Raw genomic sequence first — 26,328 nt, 5'->3', positions numbered from 1 at the left:
ATTGGCTCATTGACCATCATGCTTCATTGGGCTTCATGGTATCTGAGAAAGTGGGGTGAAAAGTGGCTTATTTTTCCTTAAACTGTCTTTTTGAAACTGAATCCTAGAGGCAAAAGTCTTTATAATGTCATATTAAGTTTTTAAAGTATTTTACATCATCAGATAATATTTCATTGTCACCATTTTCATGTTATATCTAGAAGAGTTTCTCATTGATAAGAAAGAAAAAAAACATTCTATGATTATGTATTGGGGCTCTGCTTTTGTTTATATTAAGTTAAAGATAAAATAAGTAAAAAAGAAAACATTATGAAGTATGAATCCTTTGAAATGTCTCAAAACAACCTATATGCTGCTTATCAAGTTGAAAAGCAACAAAACCATACAGAATTGAAAAGAGCTCAGAGAAGTTACGTCCCCTAGAAATGACAAAGGGTCTGTGGCTTGAAACAGAAGAAAAACTGAAGCAGTTGAAGGAGTGTCTATTGCAAAAATGTCACCCACTCCAGAATTGCTATTTCTTCTAATATTTTAATATTTTGAAACAGGTCTAAAAGAAATTGATAACTGTGCGACTAGGGAAACCTCTGATATTCTCTGCACAGCCAACTCTGTTTTTCATCCATCACTGGCATTCCTATTTTATGAGGCCCTCTTGAAATTTTAAAAAACTACCATCATCTTGAAAATGGTATTTCCAAGTAAATATTTGACTGGAAAAAAGTTGCAGAACTTTGGGCACAGATCAAGTTTCTCTGGCATTTGGCTGTCCATTTGTTTTTGCTGCTTTTGAAAAGAAGGTCCAGGAGTCAATCTGACTGATAGCTTTCTGTATCAGCGGGCCTGGGTGCCAAATGCTCTGCCGCTGATATTGAATGAAGGCTTGCCTAATGCTGTGAGAAGCATCAGCTTCATCAGGGCCAGGAAGGGGGCTGAATCATTTTTTTAGGATCTTTTATCAAGAAATGGGAACAGAAAGAGAGCAATTCTTTGCTTACTAAAGATTGGCTGGATTTGCAGAGGAAAGTCTTCAAGAGCTAGATTAAACTTTGGGCAAAAATTTTACTTTTTTTTAAATAGAAAAGGAACCTCTACTCTCTCATGGTTTAGCAGATTTGGACAGTATTTTTGGCCATATCTTTTGGTTAAAGCCCTCAATCAACATCACGCATGCTGCTCAAGAATGGAAGGGTCCTGCTCTGTAAGAGATAGGTCACTAGGAGTTCAGTGTTCCTCTAACACTGAAGGAAAGACCTTTTGGAGTTAAAGGGACCAAACTTCTTTCCAAGTTCTCTGCAGTCTGAAGCAAACATGTGCCAAATGCTTAAAGGCTACTTCTGATCAAGAGAATCTTAAGACTGAAATGCGGATTTATAACCCAAAATGTGGTGATATGGATGAACATCAATGGCTTGGACTTTGCCAAAGATAATAACCTCAGTGAACTAGGACAGAGGAAATTATTCACAATGAATTCAACTGTTTCTCAACTCAAGCCTACCCTCATCTGCAAAGTGTGCTAAAGAGCTTGGCCTTCATTTGCTATGGCGTGCTTTTTCAAGCCAGGGCTTACGACACATTTGCCACTCAAACACAACAAAACAAATATCAAGACTGATTGGATGTCAAGCGTGATGCATGTGTTGTCATATCAAATCCATTCAAAACTTTGTCCTACTTCTTCAAGGAAAACCTCAACAGCCTTCACATTCAAAGCTGACGATAAGCTGAACTGAGGTTCAAGTCTTGCTTTGCTTGGAAATTTTTGTTTGATTTCCTTTTTTATCATAAAGTATTATCATAATGTATTAGTTTTTACATTAAAAATGTGTGAGAGAGGCATACGTCTGTAATGAATGTTTTTCATATTTTTCTATGTGAAATCAAGAGAAGGCTGAGACTCAAAAGGACAGCCATGGAAGAATTAGGAACAATCATCAAGAGCAAAGATGTGTCATTAGAGGCCAAGGCTGAGATCATCCACACCTTGTATTCTCAGTTACTACGTACGGATGCGAAAGTTGGACAGTGAAGAAGGCTGATAGGAAAAAAATGAATTTATTTGAAATATGGTTTTGGAGGAGAACTCTATGGATACCCTGGATCTCCAGAAAGATGAACAAGTGGGTACTGGAGCACATTAAGCCTGAGATACCACTGGAGGCAAAGATGGCAAAACTGAAGCTGTCATACTTCAGGCACATCATGAGAAGGCAGGGGTCTTTGGAAAAGACAATAGTGCTGGGGAAATGGAAGGCAGCAGGAAAAGAGGAAGATTAAATATGAGATGGAGGGCCGACCAAGTGGCTCAGTTGGTTAAGAGCTTGCTCAATAGTGTGAACTCTGAGCAACAGCGGTTCGATTTCTGGCCCTAGCTGAGCTGCTGCTGTTGGCAGGATGGCTCAGCTATAAATAAATAAATAAATAAATAAATAAATAAATAAATAAATAAATAAATAAATAGGAGATGGACTGACTCCATAAAAGAAGCCATAGGCTGTTGAGGACAGGGCATTTTGGACATCACTCATTCATAGGGTCACCAGGAGTCTCAGCTGACTCAACAGTATGTAACATACTCAATCGCACAGAAAAGAAAATGTAATCAATGTCTGATATCATAAAAATAAATACTATCTAAATTTTTGTGCATATGTTTAGGTACTTTTTTTCCTATAAGTTCACATCTTTCAGTCTCGAAGAGGTCTATGTAATTTGAAAACCTGGGGAAAAACCCACTCCTCTGATTTAGATATTAACCTTACATAACACATACAATCCTCTTATAACAAACAATTCAAGAATTATATGGAAGAAAAATCAAATCACAACATTTAGAAAACATAGATAAATATTTAACACATTTCAGGCTAAGAAAAAGCTTTCCGAACAAAAAAGCAAGAGAAAAATTTTAAACTATATAAAATGGTCATTTTCTAGCTCAATAATCTAATTTCAAATCATTTATATTTAAGGGAAAAATCCAAAATGTAGATAGATTTTATGAAGAAATTGTTCATTACAGTGTTACTGATTAAAAAAATAAAAGTCAATCTAAGTTATGGGAAAGGTTAAGTATATCAAGGTACAGACAAATGGTAGAATTTGCATAAATGAGTGAAGTGGGCCTGGATTGGGAGTTGAGATCAATGGAGGCTGGTGCTTTAAAGGGTGACTACTTCACCTAAGGATGATAGCAGCTGCTTGAGTCCCATCAGTTGTTGACTTTGTGGAAATGTAGGCCCTGTGTTGCCAGACTTTCCTATTTTTAAAAATATTTCAATTGGAAATAATTTCAAATTTATGAAAAGTTGCAAAAACAGGAAATAGTAAAAGAACACTTAAGCCCTTTACCAAAATTATTTGATTGTTAATATTTGACTCCATTTTTATTCTTTCTATACACACATAAACACACACATATATTTATTGTTCTGTAATAAAAATGTATATGAATGTATATATAAATATATGTACACATACACACATAATTTTTTTCTGAATCATTTGAAGGTATGTTACATGTGTCATAGCCCTTTACTCCTAAATACTCCATGTGTTTCCTAAGACTAGAAACTCCTATTTTTGAGGTAGGGCATCTGGAATGGGATAAAGAAGAAGGGAGAGCTCTAGGCGATGCGTCAGTCCCTGCCCGTTGCTGTAACACCAAATACAGGTGGGAAACTATTGAACTATTGGACAATTGCCATTCCATCAGTAAAAACAATATCTCGAAACTATGTACATTTATTTGTAAACTGGATATATGTACTAATCTGCTAATATATTATCTACCTTATAAAATCATATACTTTAAAAACAATAACAATATTTAAAATTAAATGCAAGTTTTAAAGTTTTCTTCCTTGAACCCTCTAAGGCAGCGGTTCTCAACCTTCCTAACGCCGCAACCCCTTAATACAGTTCCTCATGTTGTGGTGACCCCCAACCATAAAATGATTTTCGTTGCTACTCTATAACTGTAATTTTGCTACTGTTATGAATCGTAATGTAAGTATCTTTTTGTTTTCCGATGGCCTTAGGCGACCCCTATGAAAGGGTCGTTCGACCCCCAAAGGGGTTGCGACCCACAGGTTGAGAACCGCTGCTCTAAGGTGTGTGCCTTCCCGCTTTCAGTCACTGTTCTGTACTGTGGGCTAAACAGAAAAAGGCTCCCATCATTTCCCAAGCTGGGTCTGGGTTCTGCTCCCCAGACTGTATCTCCTCAGCATCTGCCAGCTGTCGCTATCACCCCTTGCTGTTTTATTGCCTTCAAAGTGCTCATCACTAGTGAAAGTTATTTTGCATATTTATGTGTTTATTTGTTTATTCCTCCCCTCCACTTAGAATATAAACTCCATGAGAGCCAGGATCTTGCATGTCTTGTTCATTCCTAATTCCTTCCCACTCAGAATAGCGCTTGGCACACAGTAGGTATTCATTAGACACTTATTATGCACAGCTGTTCCATGACTCACATTCCAGCTTTTTTCCCCCCTGCTTGGTCCTCCATTCTCCCAGCAAACCATGGGGTAGGTCACCTGACCCTCTGCAGGAAGAAAACAATACCCTAACCTACTTCTTAGAAAAGCTTCTCTGCATAAAGACCTCCTGTAGAGGGTGAGCTGCTGAGGACAGCCTTTCTCTTCAAGTAAAACACAGGCCCAGGAAATATAGACAATGGTATTGTAACAGCTATATAGGATGTCAGAGGGATAGTAGACTTGGAAGGGGGTGGGGGGGGGAGGGAGGCGAAGCTATCGCTTTGTGAGGGGCATAAATAATTACGTTGTTTTGTATACCTGAATATAAATTTTACACACACACACACACACACACACACACACACACACACATCGGGAGTGCCAAAAAAAATGTATACAAGTGGACACTTTGGTCAACGTTGCTCCAGCAGTAGTTTGCTGTAATCAGAAGTGTCTGGACACTGATGGTAACCACTTTGAGCACCTCTTGTAATTGCAGAAGTCAAATGTGACTTGTATTCATCTTTTGTTATCGGTATATATTATTACAATTTTAATACAGTTGTCCGTTTTTAAAATGTGTATACATTTTTTGGGCACCCTTTGTGTATATGTGTGTGTGTGTGTGTGTGTACAATTGCATAATAAAATATACATATACAGTAAAACACTGGATTGCGAGTAACTTGGTTTGCGAGTGTTTCGCAAGACGAGCAAACATTTCTAATACATTTTAACGTGGTAAACAAGTGATGTCTTGCAAGGCACTCGTATTTTGTTTCTGGAATGAATTATGCTCGCAAACTAAGGTATTACTGTATATAATTACAATATTTCTAAATGCATTTCTTTTGAAAAATCATTTATTTGGTAGCTGACTATTATTTTCACACAAAAGCCATCATTCTCACTCAATCAAGTCAAGCTGTTCTTGGGAGGAAAAAGAAAAAGTATCTGTCTTAGGAGGTACCTGATGGTTTTCCACACGTCGAAGCCATCCAGAGGTTTGGTACCATTTGTGCTTCCCCCAGCCAGCTTCACGAGAGTCGGCAGCCAGTCAGAAATGTGGATGAGCTCCCGGTTCTTCACACCCTTCTGTTTCAGCAAGGGGCTTGCCACAAAGCCCACCCCTCGAACGCCTCCTTCCCACAGGCTCCATTTTCTTCCTCGAAGGGGCCAGTTATTGCCCCCTGCCAAAGTCTGCCCTCCATTATCTGAAACACAATTAGGTGTTGGCATGAGGACAATGTTAACTATTAGATACATTTAAGAACAGAAGATTTCTACATATGTTGCTTCAAATGGTGCTTAAGAACTAAAAAAGATAACTCCTCTTACCCCCCTCCCATACCAACCACCCTTCTCTCTCCCGAAACGACCCTACCTCACCCAGACATAACTAGGGTGCAATGAGGCACAAATCTGACACGAGACCATTAAATCCTCCATGGATAGGGACACTGAAAAAATGAGGAAGGGCCCTGAGGGCAAATGCTTGGGATGGAGCCTAGTGCTAATCAATGAACTAGGTTTCAAGTGCATGTGTGCAACTTGGTGTGACGTAGGAGAATGCAGGTAGGCTGAGCCCTCCTGGTACATGAAAACCTTTGAGTGCGTTTCACTTAGTGACTTAAAGTTCCTGATAGAGGAGGACAGCAGATTTTTAATTTTCCTCCTGGAAAAACTGTCTAACATTTAAACTGGTAACTGAAGTAACATTCTACTCCCTGGTGATTTGAATTCTTTCGAAAGTGTGAAAGTTGAAGATTTCTCCAGTGGGCTAAATGTCTCTGTAAACAGAGCAGTTGGGTGGAAAATATAATTCCAAGAAAAATTCCTCCTTTCTCAACAGGATGGCAAGACAAAGCTTCATCATGTGCTGTGCCAGGGAAGAGAAGGGTTTTCTTCTCAGGCAACTAGAGAAATGCAGGACACTGGTGAAGCCAGAGAAGTTACAAGAGTGACTGGCTAAGGAAGTGTCTTACCAGATGGTTAGGGCTAAGAGTTAGGAATTAAGTTGGACCGTAGAAAGTAAAAAGTGCTAGCTCTTGTATAGTGAGATTGTAGAATCATATCATCTCCAAAAGTATCCATATACTGAGGTGACTTTAGAGATGACATTTTAAATAATGCTTATTTGCATGTTATTATACCTGAATTACACATTTTTTAAAAGCCACTGTTATCCAAATGAACCACATGAGGGCAGTATGACAGACTTACATAAAAAAAAAAATCTAACATAGATCAAGATCTATCAAAGCCACAGGAGACTCATGGAAGGAAAGAGAGCTAACATGTGTTAAGCACCTACTATGCACCACTTTAATTTCACATTACCTCTCACAGAATCTGTTGTCTGACAGATCTGGAATGAAAGTCTGATGCCACTCGCTAGCTATGCGACACAGGGCAATACACTGCCTCAGTTTCTTTACTTTTGATGTGGAGATAATAATTGCCACCTTATCTATCATGGTGAACATTCAGTGGCACCATTTATGATAATTGCTTGGCTGGGTACCTGAGCCTAAGCATTCAATAAGTGGTAGCTAATATTTACAACAAATAGTCTAGTATTAAAACCATTTTGTTGCTTTCAAAAAATGAGGTGTGAGAAGGCCAAACCAATAAGTGGCAAAGCTAGGATTCAAACAAGATGTGTGTGACTTCCCAGGCACCTTCTGCTCCCAGAGTGCCGTGTTCCTGATGCTCCTGATGTAGTTTTATACCGATGGGCCACATAGAGTTTCACTTCCCTATGAAAACCGTACACACGGTCAATCTCAGCAAAGTGTACATTCTTTCTATGATACGGCAGGAGAGCTATTTCAAGGTGACAATTCCCTTTAGAGGAGAACCACCTTCGTCATTGGTGGGTAAGACATTTAAGGCTCTTCTGCCATGGAGGCTTCTCATCAAGCCCTTAACACACCTCATTCTTCTCTGTGCTTTGCGAAGGGTAGGGAGAAGAGTCTTGAGTTACATTAGATGAAAGTAACAATTCTTCAACACACGGGTGGGTGACAGTCCCTCTCATTTGCTGTCACAGACTTACAGGAACCTCTCCTTAAACCTGACATCTCTTCTTGACAAAAAACCAAGGCCCAGTCCCCCAAGCCAGTGTATTAAATACACATTCTTACTCCACACAAGCAGACCTGTGTATTCAAAACAGTGGGCACCATCTTTAGACAGAGAGAATTCCTCCACGCTTCTTCGACTTCACAGAGCATCCATCATCCACAACCAACATATCAAAATTTAAAAGAAGGTGCTATTCAAGTGATACAAAAATACACTGGAAAGAAATGTTTACATTCTACCCGTGAGAACAAGAATGGCCGAGACAGCACTACTTTTACGCTGTTGTCTGGATTGTTATGATACTAGCTCAATGCTTGTAGAAAATGCCTGTTGTCTCCATTTTAAACAGATACACTTTTGAGATCTTATATAATATCTCTTTTAGTTGCACATATTTGTGAGTGCTCAATACAAAAATGTGAGATAGTGGTGGTGGAAATAAGAGTGGAGATGATGGGGAGAAGGCTGGCTGGGTCTGGAATCTGATTCTAGGAGCCGCCCATCAGGTATGACTCAGGAAAATACTCTCCAGCAGTTCTCAACCTTCCTAATGCCACGACCCCTTAATACAGTTCCTCATGTTGTGGTGACCCCCAACCATAAAATTATTTTCGTTGCTACTCTATAACTGTAATTTTGCTACTGTTATGAATCGTAATGTAAATATCTTTTTGTTTTCCAATGGTCTTAGGCGACCCCTGTGAAAGGGTCGTTCGACCCCCAAAGGGGTCGTGACCCACAGGTTGAGAACCGCTGCCTAGACTGTAAAGGGAATTTGGCCACGGTTGCTACTGTAGGAGCTGGAAAGTGTTTGCACATATTATTATTAGAGGACGGTGCCGATGCAGTGAGAGTGACTGCTTTTGCCATCAGCTCACTGTGATGTTTTTGTCATTAGCAATGATAAGCCATTGTATCATCTGTTATGGATACGGCTTTTTCCATCCTTTTCTCAAGAGCACTCGAGAGAGACAGCACTGGGAATGGACACATCTGCAACTTGTTCTCTTGGGCTCTGCAGTCACAGAGCCAACTGCAGACCCGGCTGCATGAAGAGGACAGTTCAGCATTGTGGGGAGGGGGGAGCAGGCAGCACCAAGCTGATGGTTGCCACCTATTAGTGGAGGGGCAGAATCCACCACAGACTTAGGTCTTCGAGAAATAGGGTGCTGTCCATCAGTTCCAGCACAGTCTCCCCAGTATTTCAAAGAGTTGGATATAAAACTCATCAGAATAATATCAAAAATCAAATAAGCTCATTTGAAACAAGGTAGAAAGGGGGGTTTCCTATATTGCTCACTTAAGTCTAACATAAACTAAAAGGGGTCAATTGTATGGTGAAAGACAGTAACTAGTTTTTGGTGGTGATTACTTTGTAGTGCAAACAGATGTTGAATTACAATGAAACATATAATGTCATATACCAATTTTATATTATATATGCATATACCAACTTACGTATTATTATATACCAATTTTACGTCAATAACATTTTTTTTTAAAAAGACAATGGAGCCACCACCATTTCAAACATGTTTCTTTTCATTTTCCCTCCTAATTTTCTTAGGACAAAAATTAATTTTTGTTCTTGTGAAGAATTAATTTTTGAGAGAAATTTTTATTTCCTTTCCTGACTGACTTGGGAAAAAAATTTCCAAATCAAAATAAGATGACTTCAACTAGCAAAGGGAACTATGAAACATTTTTTTTTCAGGGAAATAGCTTTTCAGCAATGTTTTTGGCAGAGGGAAAAGCTAATTATAAAACCTTTGCTGTCCAGAAAAGAAATGTCAAAATAAAACAAATGCTGTCATATACAGATGGTAAATCTCACTTTATTATTCATTATTGAACAAAAATAACTGTCAAAAAGTCATGGAAAAACATCGGTTAGCCAAAGATTTGAGCAAAAGCATGAAGTGCATGACAATGAAGCCTCATCCATATCCAGCTGATAAAAATTAAGATGGAACTGTGACAACAACATTAGTTTTTAGGACTACTCCCCAAATAATGTAATATCATGGCTTGGCTGTGGCTGGGTACCCTGAATCATCAGCATATATATCTCTATGTCACCGCCCCCCTTGAACCTGGGCTCACCCAGGACATCTCCTCACTCCGACTTGGGGATCACGGAAGGAAAAGCAAGGAAGGCTCCAGCAGCCTTGCACCAGGATCTGGACTTCCATCTGAACAGGGCCACCAATGCGAGTGTGACAGATGCGTAGACAACATGATTTCAATTACCCAGAAGCCTCTTTGTCTAAAAAAAGGACCTGCTTGCTGATGGTTGCTTCTTCTAGGCTAATTTTTTAAATGACTAAAATGTAAATTGGAGAGTTAACATGTGTCTTAGTAGTCATCTAAAGGATTAGATACACTCAATCTTCTCCTACTAAAATATTGTAGAGAAAATATCTACCCAGATACTCAATTTACAACCTGATGGTCTTCTCCTTCCTTCTTGTTCAACCATTTTGGATCGAATGTGCATTCATTTCTGCCAAGTGCATCCTTCCAATCCAGCCCCACTGCCTTGGGTCTGACATTCCTCTCACCTGGTCTCCTAAGGTACCTTACAGACTGCTTCATGTGGCTGTTACAGGCATCTTGGTGAAGCCCCAAACCAAGCAGGCCACATCCGTGTTTAAAGACCTCTGATTGTTTGCCAATCAGGAAAACGTTCAAACTTCTGCCCCACACACAGAATCCTTCACATCTGGGCCAACCTACTTTTGGAACATCAGCTCCTGCCCTTCTTCATAAGAAGCACCCTGTGCTCAGTCATACAGAACTAACGTCTCCCTGTTATTATTACATGTTCATGCTGACTTCGCCTTTGTACATGTTGGTGCCTTTGCCTAAAATGCTCTCCCCCTTCTTTTCTGCCTGACTTAAATTTTAAGTCCCAGGTTAAATGTTACATCTTCTGTGAAGTTTTCGCTTACTCCTCTGCCAGTCTTTACCTTTCCTCTGTACTCCTGCTGCACTTTATATGCATTTCTCTATCACACTTATCTTGGTATCTTATACACACACTAATCGCACTTATCTCTGTATATTAATTAGTTGTTCATGGGTTTGTCTTCCTCCCTAGCTCTGCATCTCAAGAGCAAGAACAATGTCTCATTTGTCTTTGCATTCCCAGGACCTGGCACAGGATGTCAAGGAGAGAGCTCAAAAATTGGGGGGGGGGGGGGAACAAATAAACAAACGGAGAAAAGGCCTCCAAAAATAGAGGCTGAAGATACTAAAAACGAACTTTGATTACTGCACAGTTTTTCTAAGCCTTCATCCAGCCACTCTATGACCTTGACTTTTAGGAAGCTGTTCTGCACATAGATAGATATTCATTTAATAGGATATTGGCAAGGAGGGCTCCCGGAACCCTGTGAGGATGTAAACAAATATCAGAGTTGTTTGTCTAGCCTGGCACCTGGTCAGTTGCACTGAAGTCAAGGGAGTTGTTCGAGAGCATCTGAGGAAGCATCGGTCCTGGCCTGGAAGAGGATTCTCACTCGCCCCGTCAACAAATCTCTCTACAGTGCCCACCATGTACCAGGGACCACTCTAGTTCTGGGCAAATGGCAGCAAACAAGACAAAGTCTTCTCTTTCATGGAGTGAATAGTAAAAGAGATAAGACCTCTCCATTCATGGTAGGTGGTAACCGGGCCTCTTAGAGGAGCTGGAACCAGAATGACAGGACAGAGCCAACCACCAACACAGAGACAGGAGCCCAGGCATGGGGAGGAGGCAGTTCAGGGCCTTAAACAATTACAGACTGGGGTGGGGTGGGGGGTGGGGGTGGGTGTGTGCTCTGCGTCAAGGTTTTTTCTTAATTAAAGACTAAATTAATACTCTGTTTCCAGAACTTAAGGAAAATTTGAGCTGAATGATGACTACATATAAACAAGAAGGTGTTTGGGTATTTCACGACTGTCATCGTTTTTCTCTATCATCCCTACTCCCACATTTCTAATTTCACTGAAATATATTCAAGGGAAAGGAGTTAAAAACTGTGGGCTTGGGAAAGTTACTCTATCTGCAAGCCTAAGTTTCTGTATTTGGAAAACAGGGATAACAACAATACCCACCCTAATGCAGGGCCTGGCACAGAAGTACTATTCAGTAAACATTAGCTATTTTCATTAATGATAATCAACACCAGCAGTAGCATCAAAGTGTACAGAGCAGGCTCCTATCTGGGTATTTATTAAATATATATTAATGTAGGTATTACAGCCACACTCTAAAACACCATGTTTCATAAGAAGAAAGTATTCTAAGCATAGAGCCCTTCTAGGTTGCATTCTCTTCTCTGTAGGTAATTTCTTGAGAGTCAAGGAATGACTTGCGAGGGGTTTGGTTGTTATTACTGGGGCAGAGCCAGGGTGACTCCTTTCGGTTTCCATGAGTTTAAATAAAGTACACCAGTAATCAAAGAAAGAGGTGCAATAGCCATAGCCTGTGATTCAAATGAAATGTCAGAAAGAAAGAGAATCTTTATTCGGATGTTCATTTGAATGTTTGAAGGGGTTTTAAATGGTTTGCAGCATTCAGGGCAGATAAATGTTCTGACCCCCAACTCCCAGTCAGACACTAATCAGACTTTACATCTTGATTAAAGGCACCAGGACAGGGAGCATACCTGCTGCGCTAGCATTAAGAGGACGCTGGTGGAACGGAATTGGCAGCCAGGCCCCAAATAACTGATGGAGCCACCAAAAGAGCCGGAGATCAAGGAAGATACACGCAGGGAAAGGGCAAAATCAGGAATGAGTGGGGATGAAAAAGATTACACAAGGTTGTAGTAAAAAGATTTCCTCATTTTAATGGGGCAAATGTCATTGCTTATAATGATGAAATACCAATGGGATTTTATCTCTCCTTAACATTTATTAAGGATGAAAAGACTCAAAAGTCTGTTGAAAGATTGAAAACATTTGGTCTCCAAAAGGTAAAATGGAATTGGGAACTGGAAAACAGTGTCCTAATTCATTACATATCTGTAGGCAAACAACTGAACTTTCTTCTGCGATTTTAAGCATATGAAGTCAGACAATTAAGTTCGTGAACTCATCCTAGAAAAAGTGCTACATACCTTATTGCTGAATATCACTATGGTCACCTTTGAAGTACTCCCCTAGGGAAGCTATGCACCAATGCCAGCACCTAGTCTACCCTTCAAAGTAGTTTTGGAACCCTTTTTCTGGAATGGCCATCAGAGCTGTCATCATATTACCTTTGATGTCCTGAATGTCATCAAAATGTCTTCCTTTCAATATTTCCTTTATCTTCAGGTAAAGAAAGAAGTCATTGAGGGCTAGATCAGGTGAGTAGGGAGGGTGTTCCAATACAGTTATTTGTTTAGTAGCTAAAAACTCTCTCACAGACAGTGCCATGTGAGCTGGCGCATTGTCGTGATGCAAGAGCCATGAATTGTTGGTGAAAAGTTCAGGTCATTTAACTTTTCCACACAGCTTTTTCAGCACTTCCAAATCGTAAACTTGGTTAACTGTTTGTTCAGTTGGTACAACTTCATAATGAATAATCCCTCTGATATCCAAAAAGGTTAGCAACATCATTGCAACAAAGTTCGCAAACTTAATTGTCACACCTCGTATTAAGGATGTTTGTTAAAAAAATTTTAAACACTGAATGCATACTTAATAAAGGTATAAGAAAAACATTTGCTTTGGATCTGCAGATGACATCTGCTCCAAAGCCAAAGTAAAACAAACTCTGAGTCCTCGGACTCTGGGTCCTCTTGACCACGCATAAAGGCAGCTCCCCTTCTGATCAGGGTGTGCACGGTGAGAGTGAGAAGAAATCTGGTGACACTGGACATCCCAACAGGGAAAGACAATGCTGGGTGTTGGGAATGAAGGCAGCTGGGGGAGAGGAGAACATGTGGTAAGCAGACTGGGTCTCTGTGCCTAATGAAAGGCTAGAGGTTAAATGGAGGCATTTCAGCAGGAAATAAAGAGATGTTGAGAGAGGTCCTGTATCTGGGAAAATCTGTATCTCCTGAACAGCCATGAACTGGGATAAAAAAATAAAAACAAGTCCGAGTGATCAAGCAAATCCAAACAAATGTCCCTGAGTAACCACAATAGTCATTACCAAGTCTCTGCAATTAGTTCCCAATGCAGGGCCCATTCAGTCTCAGACAAGGTTCTAATAATACGTATGCATGGTGCCTGGCTTCCTAGTTTTCATAGCAGACTAGAATCTGCATATTAGAATGCTGGATATACGACCCGTACAGACCATCCTATGAGTAAGTAAAGAAGAATATGAATAAGAAAATACAAATTTTGGGCTGGCCGTGTGGCCAGTTGGTTATGAGCACAAGCTCTGAGCAACAGGGTCACCAGTTGAAATCCCACATGGGCCAGTGAGCTGTGCCTCAGCTGAGCTGCTGCTGAGCTGCCAACAGGTGGCAGGATGGCTCAGTTGGTGAGAGCACATGCTCCTAACATCAAGGTTGCCAGTTTGACTCCCGCATGGGATGGTGGCTGTGCCCCCTGCAACTAATATTGAACATGGCACCTTGAGCTGAGTGGCCACGAGCTGCCTCCGGGCAGCCGGATGGTGACTGGACATGGAGCTGAGCTAGCTGCGCCCTCCACAACTAAGACTGAAGGACAACAGCTTGGCTGCTGCCCTTCCCCAATTCCCCAATAAAATCTTAAAATGAAATAAAATAAAACACAAAATTTAAAAGTAGACCTCAAGCTAAAAATGTATTTACCTGTTTTTCCAATGTTAACTGATCCACACTGATGTATATAAAGGACAACTGTATGAAGCATAAAACACAGTAACTAAAAAATGAAAATGATGACCCTACATCATTAAGATAATAAGAGGCCCATGGTACACAGTTAGGGATAGCTTAGATTTAGAAAAAGGTCTATATTTCATATTCGTGATACTGATCCTATTGGCATCAATATAATGTGACCACCTTTGCCTGTCATCTTCTAGCAGAGGTCATAAGTAGAAGCACATAAAAACTTTTATTATCCTGGCATAGAGTTAAGTCTATATACTGAAAAGGGAGAGGATGATTATAGGTCAAACAGAGTGCCTCACGTGCCTTAGCGCTCTACTGGAATGATGTTTAGAAATAATAAGTCAAGGATTTTCTCATTCTTAGTAATTCCTGTAACCCTATGACTTTCTCCCACCCAGGAAGTAGAAAGGGGATTGGGTGTATGGCCTCAGGGAAGGGACAGTGGGCAGACTGATTAGCTAATAGGTTTAGCTTAAACAAACATTCAGTTAGGAGCTATTCAGAGCCAGTTAGAAGAGAGAGGGCTGGAGGCAGAGCAAGAGGACATGGCTGTGATCCTAAGGCACCTGGGCCCCCAGGACTGCATCCCAGGCTAGAGAGAATGATAGAGGTGGGAACCCAAAAGTGGCAATTACCTATGCTTTATTCCCCAGGGGATCCTGGGAACAAGGGGAGGGACAGCAAGGTTCCCTGCATTTCCCCATGCCCAGTGTGCTGCAGATGGCAATGGCTGCAGGTTCAGAGGCCCTCACACCACAGTGTGGAAGGTTGTAGCCCCACTGATGAATGGTTTTCGTTTGCTATTGAGAAGTGCACAGGTGAGGCAAGAGATGCTGTAAATCTCTACAGGCAAGGAGGTTGCAGCAAGACCTAGATGGCTGACACCAAAAAGCCAGACAGGAACAGGAACATTTGTGCAGAGTGAGTAGGGATGGTAACTATGGACCACATGCTCCCCTCAGCTCCAAAGCTTTGGGATGAGACAAAGAGACCTTGAACTAACGGAGACGATCTGAATTGACTGAAACCAGGTTTCTTCCACCCAGCAGAACTAGGACCCCAGCAGTAATGAGTTTGGTTACAGATGGGAAAATAAGCAACAAAGAAAGCAAGTCACACTTCTTGCACATCTAAGTTTGTGGACTGAAGCCTGTGATTGCTATGCATATGTGTGAACATTATGGCTGGATGCCCCATGTTTAATAGATATAATAATTGTGTTACTTTTTTGCAGGTGAAGCAAAAGGTGAATCCATTTTTATTGTTGGGATTGTTTTGTTTTTATTGTTGATGTAGTAATATATGATCCACTTGTGAACTCATTCACAGGTTTTACTTTTTTATATAATAGCAATTACTAGCATACCTCATTGTGGGTTCAGTTCCAGACCACTGCAATAAAGCAAATATGTACTGCAAATAAAGCAAGTCATTAGGATTTTTTGGATTCTCAGTGCATACAAAAGTTAGATTTGTATAGACTGTACTGTAGTTTGTAATAGACTACACTGTAGTCTATTAAGTGTGCAATTACATTATGTGTAAAAAAACAATGTACATATCTTAATTAAAAAATACCTTGTTGCTAAAAAATGCTCACCATCATCAAGTAGTAATCTTTTTGCTGCTGGAGGGTCTTGCAGCCATGTTGACAGCTGCTGACTGATCAGGGTAGTGGTGCTTAAGGGTAGGGCGGCTGTGGCAATTTCTTAAAATAAGACGATAATGAAGTTTGCAGATCAGTTGACTCTTCCTTTCATGAACTATATCTCTGTAGCATGTGATGCTGTTTCATAGCACTTTACCCATAATAGAACTTTCAAAATTGGAGTCAGTCCCTCTTTAACCCTGCCACTGTTTTATCAACTAAGTTTATATAATACTCCAAATCCTTTGTATTCATTGCAACAATTTTCACAACATCTTTACCAGGAGTAGATTCCATCATAAGAAACTACTTTCGTTGTTCTTCCATAAGAAACAGCTCCTTATTTGTTAAAGTTTTATCATGAGATTGCAGCAATTTAGTCACATCTTCAGGCCCCACTTCTAATTCTAGTTCTCTTGTTATTTCCACCACATCTGCAGCTACTTCCTCCACTGAAGTCTTGAACCCCTCAGTCATCTATGAGGGTTGAAATCAACTTCTTCCAAGCTCCTGTTAATGTTGATACTTTGACCTCTTCCCATGAATCGTGAATGTTCTTAATGGCATCTAGAATGGTGAATCCTTTCCAGAGGCTTTCAATTTACTTTGCCCAAATCCATTAGCGGAATCACTATCTATAGCAGTTATAGTCTTGTGAAATGCAGTTCTTAAATAAGACTTAAAAGTCAAAATTACTCCTTGATCCATGGGCTACAGAATGGATGTTGTGTTAGCAGGCACGAAAACAACATTAATCTCATCAGAGCTCTTGGGTGACCAGGTCCATAGTCAATGAGCAAAAAAATTTTGAAAGGATTCGTTTTTTCTCAGAGGCAGTTCTCAACAGTGAGCTTAAAATATTTAGTAAATAGATGTGCTGTCATCCAGGCTTTGTTGTCCCCTTGACAGAGCTCAGGCAGAGGAGATTTAGTATAATTCTTAAGAGCCCCAGGATTTTTGAAATGGTAAATGAGTATTGGCTTCAACTTAAAGTCACTAGCTGCATTAGTCCCTAACAAGGGAGTCAGCCTGTCCTTGGAAACTTTGAATCCAGGCATTGACTTTTCCTCTCTAGCTATGAAAGTCCTAGATGACATCTGCTTTCAAAAAAAAGGCTGTTTCATCTACATTGAAAATCTGTTGTTTAGTGCAGCCACCTTCATTAATTATCTTAGCTAGATCTTCTGGATAACTTGCTGCAGCTTCTATATCACACTTGCTGTTTAACCTTGTACTTTTATGTCATGGAGGTAACTTCCTTTCTTAAACCAATGTCTGCTTGCTTCAAACATTTCTTCTGTAGCTTCCTCACCTCTCAACCTTCAGAGAAGTGAAGAGAGTTAGGGCCTTGCTATGGATTAGGTTTGTCTTAAAGGAATTTTGTGGCTGGCTTGATCCTCTATCCAGACCACTAAACCTTTCTCCATATCAGCAATACGGCTGTTTTGCTTTCTTTATCATTTGTATGGTCATCCGAGTAGCACTTTTAATTTCCTTCCAGAACTTTCCCTTTGCATTCACAACTTGGCTGTTTGGTGCAAGGTATCTAGCTTTTGGCCTGTCTTGGCTTTCGATGTGCCTTTCTCACTAAGCTTAATCATTTCTAGCTTTTGATTTAAAGTGAGAGACGTGTGACTCTTCCTTTCACTTGAACACTTAGAGGCCACTGTAGGGCTATTAATTGGCCTAATTTCAATACTGCTGTGTCTCAGGAAATAGAGTAGCCAAGGATTGGGAGAGAGAAGGGGGGACAGCCAATCAGTAGAGCAGTCAGAACATACACTACACTGATGGATTAAGTTCACTGCCTTATATGTGTGGTGTCCCAAAACGATTACAATAGTAAAGATTACAGATCACCATACCAAATATAATATATAACAAATATTCACAGGTTTGGGGCTTTAGGACATGAACAGCTTTGGGGAAGAGAAGGGAACATTACTCTGCCTGCTACAATCATGATGATCAAGTGAGGTTTACCCTAGGATTGCAAGCAGTTTTCAAATAGAAAAACAATGTTGAAAGAATTATACTCATACTACCCAAATTAAAGGCCTACTATATAGCTATACTAATCAAGACAGCATGGTACTGGGTTAGGGAGCCTAGCAAAAGAACCACACTTAAACGACCATTGATATTCAGCAAAGATGAAAAACCAAATTATTTTAGAATAATTAGATATCTAAAGATGGGAGAAGAACCATGGCCAACCCCTACTTAACTACATATGCTAAAGATTAAAGATAAATCATATTACAACATAATAGTAAAAAGAAAAAAACAATTAAAATATAGGTAAAATATTTGAATAGGTATTTCTCAAAAGAACACATACAAATGGCCAATAAGTACATGAAAAAATGTTCAATATCGTTAGGCATCAGGGAAATGCAAATCAAAGCCGCAAGGAGATACCACTTCACACTCATGATGGCTATAATAAAAAAAAGATAGACAATGACAAATGTTGTAGAGGATATAGAGAAATTGGAACCCTCATACACTGCTGGTGGGAAAAACATGGTGTAACTTCTTTGGAAACAGTTTGGCAGTTCCTCAGAAAGTTAAATATACTCATAGAGCTACTATATAACCCAGAAAAAGCACTCCTAGGTCTATGCCTAAGAGAAATGAAAACATGTCTACACAAAATCTTGTATATGTATGCTCATAGGAACATTACTCATAATAGCCCCCCAAAGTGGAAACACCTAACTGTCCATTAATTGGTGAATGGATATAGAAAATGTGACATATTTTCAGTAATATAGAAAATGTGACATATTTTCGGTAATATACAGCAATAAAAGAAATACCATTCTGCAATAAAAAAAAATAAAGTACTGATACATGTTACAACACGGATCAACCTTGAAACATTATGCTAAATGAAAGAAGCCAATCACGAAGGGCTACCTACTGTATTACTCCATTTATATGAAATGTCCAGAATAGGCAAATCTATAGAGACATAGATTAGTGGTTGCTGGGAGCTGGGAGGAGTGGGAAATGCTAATGGATACAGGACTTTGGGAGGAGGTGATAAAAATTGGATAATGGTAATGATGGTATAACTTTGTGAATATACCAAAAACCACTGAATTGTACACTTTAAAAGGGTGGATTTTATGGTAATATGAATTATACCTTAACAAAACAAAACTGTATGAGACAAAGAAAGATGAATCAAAGACCTGAATGTAAAAGCTAAAACCATAAAGATTGTATAGAAAAACCTAAGAGAATATCTTTATGGCTTGGGGATAGGCAAAAGTTTCTTAAAACCAACAGCTTTGGTTTTTTTATATACATTTGTGTATAAAAATTGATAAGACTCAGAATGGTGTAAGAGGAAGCAGAGTGATGACAAAACTACGAAGGCAGAATAAGTGGTATAAGGAAGGGCAGCTCTGGCCAGCTGGTGGGATCTCGTTGCAAATAAGCATCCATCCGACACTTTTCGTCGTTTGGATGAGAGGTGGGTTGAAGAAGAAATCTGACGTTCAGGGAATCTCTTTTTGGTGTCGCAGGAATGTACACCATCTGCTTCAGGGAAACAGTCCAAGCCTGCCCATTCCATGTATGTTTCAGAACACAGGCAAGGAACGGCCTCGGTGCAACATGTGATTCTTCTAGACAGGGCATCTCTAACTCCCACCTAATTCTCAAAACACAGAGCTTCCAGGATATGTCAGATCCATTGTTCTTGTTTTCACCAGTCCATCAACTTGACTTGGCTTCTTTTAACAACAGTCGATCTTTCCTAGAATCAATGTGTCTCTCTTGTACAGACCCCTATTTTTATATCTCAATTTTTCATCAGGGCCTTTGGTTGTAAGCTGACCCTCCAAAACATCTGCCTGGCATGTGAGGCAAAAAAAAATTCTTTTTTGGAAGCGTTTTATAAGTACACAAAGGGACTGGCTTATTGTTTATCCATTTTTGGCTTCTTGCAAGTTTAAATATGGAATCAAGTGGAAAATGACTTCCAAATAGTTAAGAGATTATATGAATCTTTTCCATACTTCACATAGACATGAAGATATATTAACCCTGTCACCTACGAAATGGTGTGCCAGCGATCTCTTTTAGTTTCTGATTTATATACAGTAAAATTCCTGGGATGCAGTTCTATGAATTTTAACAAATAGTGTCATATAAGCAGAGCCACAATCGAGACATAGAACAACTCCATCACCCCCAAAACACTCCCTTATGCTGCCCTTTTGTAATCAAATCCTCCATCCCCCTCCTCAATCCCTGGCAGCCACTGATGTTTTCTCCATCTTTAAAGTTTTTGCCTCTTCAAGAATGTCATATAAAAAGAATTATACATACAGTGTGTTACCTTTTGAGTCTAGCTTCTTTCACTCTGCATAATGTATTTGAGATTCATCACATTAGTGTATGTATCAACGGTTCATTATATTACAGAGTAGTTGTAGTGTGTTGAGATGTACCAGTTTCATTTATCCATTCACTTTTTGAAGGACATTTGAGTTTTTTTTCCAGTTTTTAGGAATTACCAATAAAGCTCCTATAAACATGTGGGTATACTTTTTTTTATATAAACGTGTTTTCATATCTCTTGGATACATTCCCATAATTGGGGATTGCTGCTTTCAAGATATTTTTTCTTCATCTTTGGTTTTCAGCAGTTTGATCACAGTGTGAGTGTAGTTTTCTTTGGGTTTATCCTGATTGGATTTTACTGGGCTTCTTGAATCTATATATGTATCTTTCACCAAATTTGTGAAGTTTTCTGACATTATTCCTTCATATATTTTTTTCTGCACCAATTATTTCTCCTCTTCTTTGGGGGCTCTAATGACATACATATTAAGCCTTCTGATATTATTCCACAGGTCTCTCCATACAACTCAGTTCAATTTTGTTTTTCCTCTCTGTCTTTCAGATTGTGTAATGTCTAATGATCTATCTTGAAGTTCACTGACCATTTCCTCTATCATCTTCATTCTGATATTGTGCCCATAGAGTGAGTTTTTATTTTCAGATACTGTATTTTTCAGTTCTAAAATTTCAAACTGGTCCTCTTTTTTTTTCTTCTATTTCTCTGCAGAGAACTTCTACTTTTCAAGAGTGTTCAACTTTATCTCCTGGAGATTGGTTCTAATCAACAGTTCGTTTCAGACTACAACTTTTGTCTCACCTTCTGTGGAAAGTGGTGCTAATGACAGTTTAGTTTGTGAAGTTTTTGCTATGCTCTTTGGGTTTGCCCATTGTGTGTACCACTCAAGGGTCAGTCTGGGACTTGGGCAGTGGTTTAGATCACAGCTGAGTGCTTAAAGCCTTTGCTTGGCTTCTGTGCGTCTCTGTGGCACATGAGCAGCTTGGAGGTGAGCCCGGGACTTACGTCAGTTCACGCACAAAATCAGGGGATCCTTCCCTCCAGCTCTCTCCCCTCTGAGATTCCACCCATACTTCCCAGGCCTCAGGGTTCTTTTTCCTGGTTCCTCTGGTCACAAAGTCAGGTTTATTTTAGGTTTTAGCCTCCTATTCTTTTTTTTTTTAAAGATTTTATTGGAGAATTGGGGGAGGGGAACAGCATTGGGGAATCGGGGAAGGGGAACAGACAAGTTGTTGTCCCTTTGTTCCTCAGTCTTGTTGTGGAGGATGTCACTTCACTGGCCCATGTTGGTATTATCACTGAGCTCGTCCTGGGTGAGGCAATTGGTTGCCGGCCATTGGATGGCCACTCACAGTGGCTCTAGGCAGCTCATGGCAGCTCTTGGCCACTCACACTGACTGCCAGCCACTCACGGTAGCTTATGGCAGCCCACTGCAGCTTCACTGCAGCCTACGCCATCATGGGCGACTCACGGCAGCCCAGCTCCAGGTTGAGCTGCTGTTCACCATCTTAACTGTAGAGGACGCAGCGTCACTGACTCTCATGTGGGATCCGAACCGGGGCCCTGCTGCTCAGAGCTGGAGTTCCAAGCCAACTCTTAACCAATGTGCCACACGGCCAGCCCTAGCCTCCTGTTCTATCATGCACTCCTGCACAACTGAGGCTGTCTTTGGGAGCAAAGCAGCAAAAGAAAAGAGAGAGATCAAATAATGGATTCTCCCACACTCTTTGGGCAAAAAAGGGCTCCTTTTCCCTGGTCATCTGGTCAGAGAGGATCTTCTTTTGGGGTTGTAGGTTCCAGGACCCCCATCGCAAAAGCAATTAAGATCCTTAACTGGGACTGGTTTTGGAACAGGGCTGGGAGAGAAAAGAGAAAAAAGAAATGGATAAAATAGGAAGTCTCCTATATTCTCCAGCAAAGAACCCCTTTCCCAAATCTCTGGTTAGAAATAAGGGTTTCACCTGGACACTTTGCTGCCACGGCCTACTGCACAGCTCTGTAATTCCATCAGCCCTTGGGTCAAAGCTGAGAGGCAGAGGAGAGAAAACAAACCCCACAAAAGTCACCCCTGGTACAAAGATTGATAAAGCTTTGACAAAATTCCCATTCACCATTTGGCTGCAATTGCTTGCTTTTCAGGTGCCCCGGGTAGTTTTCTTCTTTATTGTCCAGAGTTTTTAGTTGGAATCGATGAGAAATACAGGCTTTAGGTGGCTTACTCCATCCTGCCCAACACCAGAAGGGTGTGTTCACGATTTTAATGAAAATGGGTTGATATCTGGTCTTGGGGGTCTTTGGTGTTGTTTGGTTGTTGTATTTACCTTTGCCTGAATTAATACAGAATCAGAATGAATGACACCTCCTGTGAGGTCAGAATAAAAAAGAAAACAATTGTGTGAAAGGCCTTAATTAAACACATGCTAGGTACCCACGACTGTTTCCAGCACTGTGGGAAAAGACAACACAGGTTCAAAGGACCTGCTCTCAAAGGACATGTCATCCATGGAAACCCTGGCCCAGGGGAAAAACACAAGATTGTCCACAATTAGGGCTAAAAAGGATACACAAAAGAAGAGAGAGAGAAAAACCGAGGAATTAGAGAGGGTGACACGGAGGCCATTCAACTGCATGCTAGACCTTGATGGAGAGGAAAAAGTATATTCACAAGAGGGAAAGGGAGTTCAATGGGGTAATTATTCCTCCAAACTAGAGTTTACACATTGAGTTCATTTTCCCCAAAGGAAACTAAGAGGCAGTTTCTAGGGGCATTTTATTATTCCTGACCCCATTCTTCTACCTACTCCCCTTTTATCACCTGGGTAAAAAGGGTTTCCAGAACCTTGGTTCAGAATGAAGACTGGCGGCCCTGTCCGGCTGGAGTGAATCATGAGACCTGGGGAGTCTTGAATTACCCAACACAAAATCCTCAATAATTGTTGTAACTCAGCTGGTTGCTGGCATTGTTTGTATGCTTCAGCCGAGTTAAAGCATTCGGAAGTTTATTTTTCATATTTTCTTTGGGTTGATTCCTACAATCACAAAGGCAGTATCTTCATTCAAGGGCAGTATCTATTCTATTTGGACATAGTTTCTGTTAAGTATTCAGAAAGGCTTTGCATGGAGAGCCCCTGTGAGCAGACAACCACAAAGGAGGAGAGGCCACGGGCAGAGCAGTTGCACAGATGGCCTGCATAAGTAAATGGGGGCCAAGTCCATTGTGAATTTTCACTCACAGCTGTGTGGAAAATACCTATGCTGGTGACTCAATGTCTTTGGATTGCTAGTTTCAAATGACAGCAGGGAAGAGATCATTTTCAAATGCTGAGCCCACAGGGACATGGGTGAACTTCAGCTGGTTTTGAGCCCATCAGCTACCATGCACTCAATACGGAAGCACAATTTTAAAAAACTTTAAAAGGGATTCCTATCACAATCAGGTCATCAAGCATGGTACCTGGACAGCTGACATGGCAACCAAATACTGCATCTATTTCCAAAAATGGAAATTTAGCTTCCTCTTAGTGTGACTTCATGCTGGGGGTCCCGATTTTCTTTTCTGGAATGAGGTGTGCTCAGATACGACGTTATTACTTAGCCAGCCCATCTGGGTCACATGTAAAATGCAAGACCAGGGACTGCATCACATTTGTGCCTTTTCATGGTTTTGTCTGGGAATGCTATTTTTTTTAATTTTTTTTTTTTGGTAAAAGACCTTGCTTGTGTCCCCCAATCCCCATCCCCCCAACTTCCACCCTCCTCTTGGCTGGCTGCTGGGACTGTATTTTGTCGCTTATCTAACACAAAATAAACAGAACAATCTGGAGCTAATTTAAGTGGTTTACCATATCAGGATACAGCTGGGAAAGATTTTAAGAAAAAGGCTCAACAGGAACAATAGCGCTGTGAAGTTGAGCAGCGGCAGAGAGCACAGGAAGGCGGTTTCAGACAGCCTGGCAGACAGCTGTCAGCCACTCCAATAACAATCCCTGCAGCCAATGAAAACGGGCAGGGTCTGTGCGGGCAGCTCTGCCCCAACGCCAACAATGAAAACAAGGGATTAGAGGGAGTTCTGAGTTAATGGCTCAAGTGTCAGGGCCACCAATCTCCCGGGAGCCCTTCCACAGTGCTCCCATACAGCAAGGGCTGGAGAGGAATTGCAGATGAGGGACAACACATTTCTCCACAACGCTGGCCAAAACTTTTTTTTTTTTGACGTGCATGCGTACATGCTGCCTTTACTGACTTACGAATCCAGCAAGGCCTGCAGAAGAACATCTGTTTTTGACATCAATTTCTTCTCCTCTGCAGGCTGGTTGTCTTTTTAACTCTTTGGGGGCTCTCTGGCTAGACCTGGAATTTCCTGGTGCAACTGGACAGAGATGAGCGAGCTTGAGAGAGTTAAATAAAGCTATGTGCTGCCCTTGAAAGAACTTGCAAATGCTTTCTATAGTAAAACAAACAAACAAAGAAAAACCCTGCTTGGATCAAGCCGTTGATGCAAATCTAAGCAATTAGGTAAACTGTACAGTCCTGAAGGCAGGGATGTTTCAAGCTGAGAATACTGAATTGGAAGCGTGGAGCCCTGGACTCTAAGTCTGCTTCTGCCACCTTTTGGGTCCAAGTTTCCTCACTTGGGACCAGGTGCCCTTATCCTCTTCTTCGTCATTTAATTCATGATAATTGCTTATGCTCACACCTTCTTCGCCAGAGCACTCCACTTAATAAAAAGTTCCCTCTGACAAGAGAAATCTTTGGGTGTATTACAGAACAAATGCATTTGTTGGATAACTTTAAAAGATAATCCTTGTTTATGTTCTAAAAAAGAAGAATGTCATCTACAAGGTTCAATAAAAAATAAACGAATGAAAAAGTAGAAATTAAATAAATGTATCATTAATCACTGTTCCATCTATTGTGATATCATATGTTATAAGAGATCACTTAAATAGCATTGGTTATCGAAGTTTCCATGATAATAGAACTAATTTAAGCCTAAAGCTTCAGTGTGCAACCTGGCAGAGACATGGATAGACTTTCACAGCAGAAAAGAATATGAAAACTTCTGAAGGATAAAAAAGACAGGAAGGCAGGGAAATATCCTCTTAGAAATGTAATATCCCTCCTATTTCCAGAGCATGGTAGCTTGAACAATGATTACTTCAAAAATGTCCGAGCATACTTTAAAAAAACTATCTGAAAACATAAAATCTCTCTAGAACAGCTCTCCAACAATAGCATGTATCAGAATCACCTAGAAGGCTTGCCACAATGCACAGATTGCTGGGCCCACCTCCAGAGTTTCTAGTCCAGAGAGGGGCCTGAGGATTTGCATTTCTAACAAGTTCCCAGGTCGTGGTGACTCCTGAGACTATACTTTGAAAACCATTGCTCCGGAGAGAGAGTTAAAAGCTGACACATTAAAGTCAACCAGTTGGACTGTGTCTTTTTTGTTGTTCTTTTGAATCACTGATCAAGTAAGGTTGAATAGTGAGAGTGGAAAAATAAGCAAGAATACAAGTGGTCACTGAATCAATGCAAAATATTCATAAAAGTCACACAAATGGGAAACATGGCTGGACCTTATCTTCTGTGAGGATTAATTTATTTAAAAATGTATAAAAGTCATTATTTTCTGAAGGGTAAATTGTCTTTGATTTGAGGATGAAAAAAATGTGGCAATGGAGAAATTTTTATAATAATGAGTTCCTGGGTCTAAACTCTGTTTCACTGGTTCTTATCCTGGCAGAATCACTTTGGGGAATCAGAATCTTTGAAGGGGGCTTTCAAGGTGATTTGGAAATATAGAGATTGTGAACCTGCTTAGAAGGTGCTCTGCCCTATAGAAAAGAGTGTCTGAATTTCCCTGATGGGACCACAGAATCTCAAATGGTATCTTAGAGATCAACATGAAAATGAGGAAGTCAAGAAAG

The 26,328-nt window shown here is 40.4% G+C and overlaps 1 protein-coding gene across 1 annotated transcript in view; it reads right to left on the bottom strand.

The window, feature by feature from the left end:
* The window catches only part of ARSB (arylsulfatase B), a 138,705-nt gene that overhangs the window by 72,502 nt on the left and 39,875 nt on the right, over positions 1-26,328 (bottom strand). Inside the window, exon 5 of the mRNA XM_019640999.1 lies at positions 5,455-5,698. Coding sequence (XP_019496544.1) covers positions 5,455-5,698 — 244 coding nt within the window. The remainder of the gene's footprint in view (positions 1-5,454; positions 5,699-26,328) is intronic.

This window comes from Hipposideros armiger, unplaced genomic scaffold (assembly GCF_001890085.2).
Source record: "Hipposideros armiger isolate ML-2016 unplaced genomic scaffold, ASM189008v1 scaffold_55, whole genome shotgun sequence".
Classification (NCBI taxonomy): domain Eukaryota; kingdom Metazoa; phylum Chordata; class Mammalia; order Chiroptera; family Hipposideridae; genus Hipposideros; species Hipposideros armiger.
Note: the sequence above shows the minus strand (reverse complement) of the source record. Positions and strands in the feature narration are given on the sequence as shown.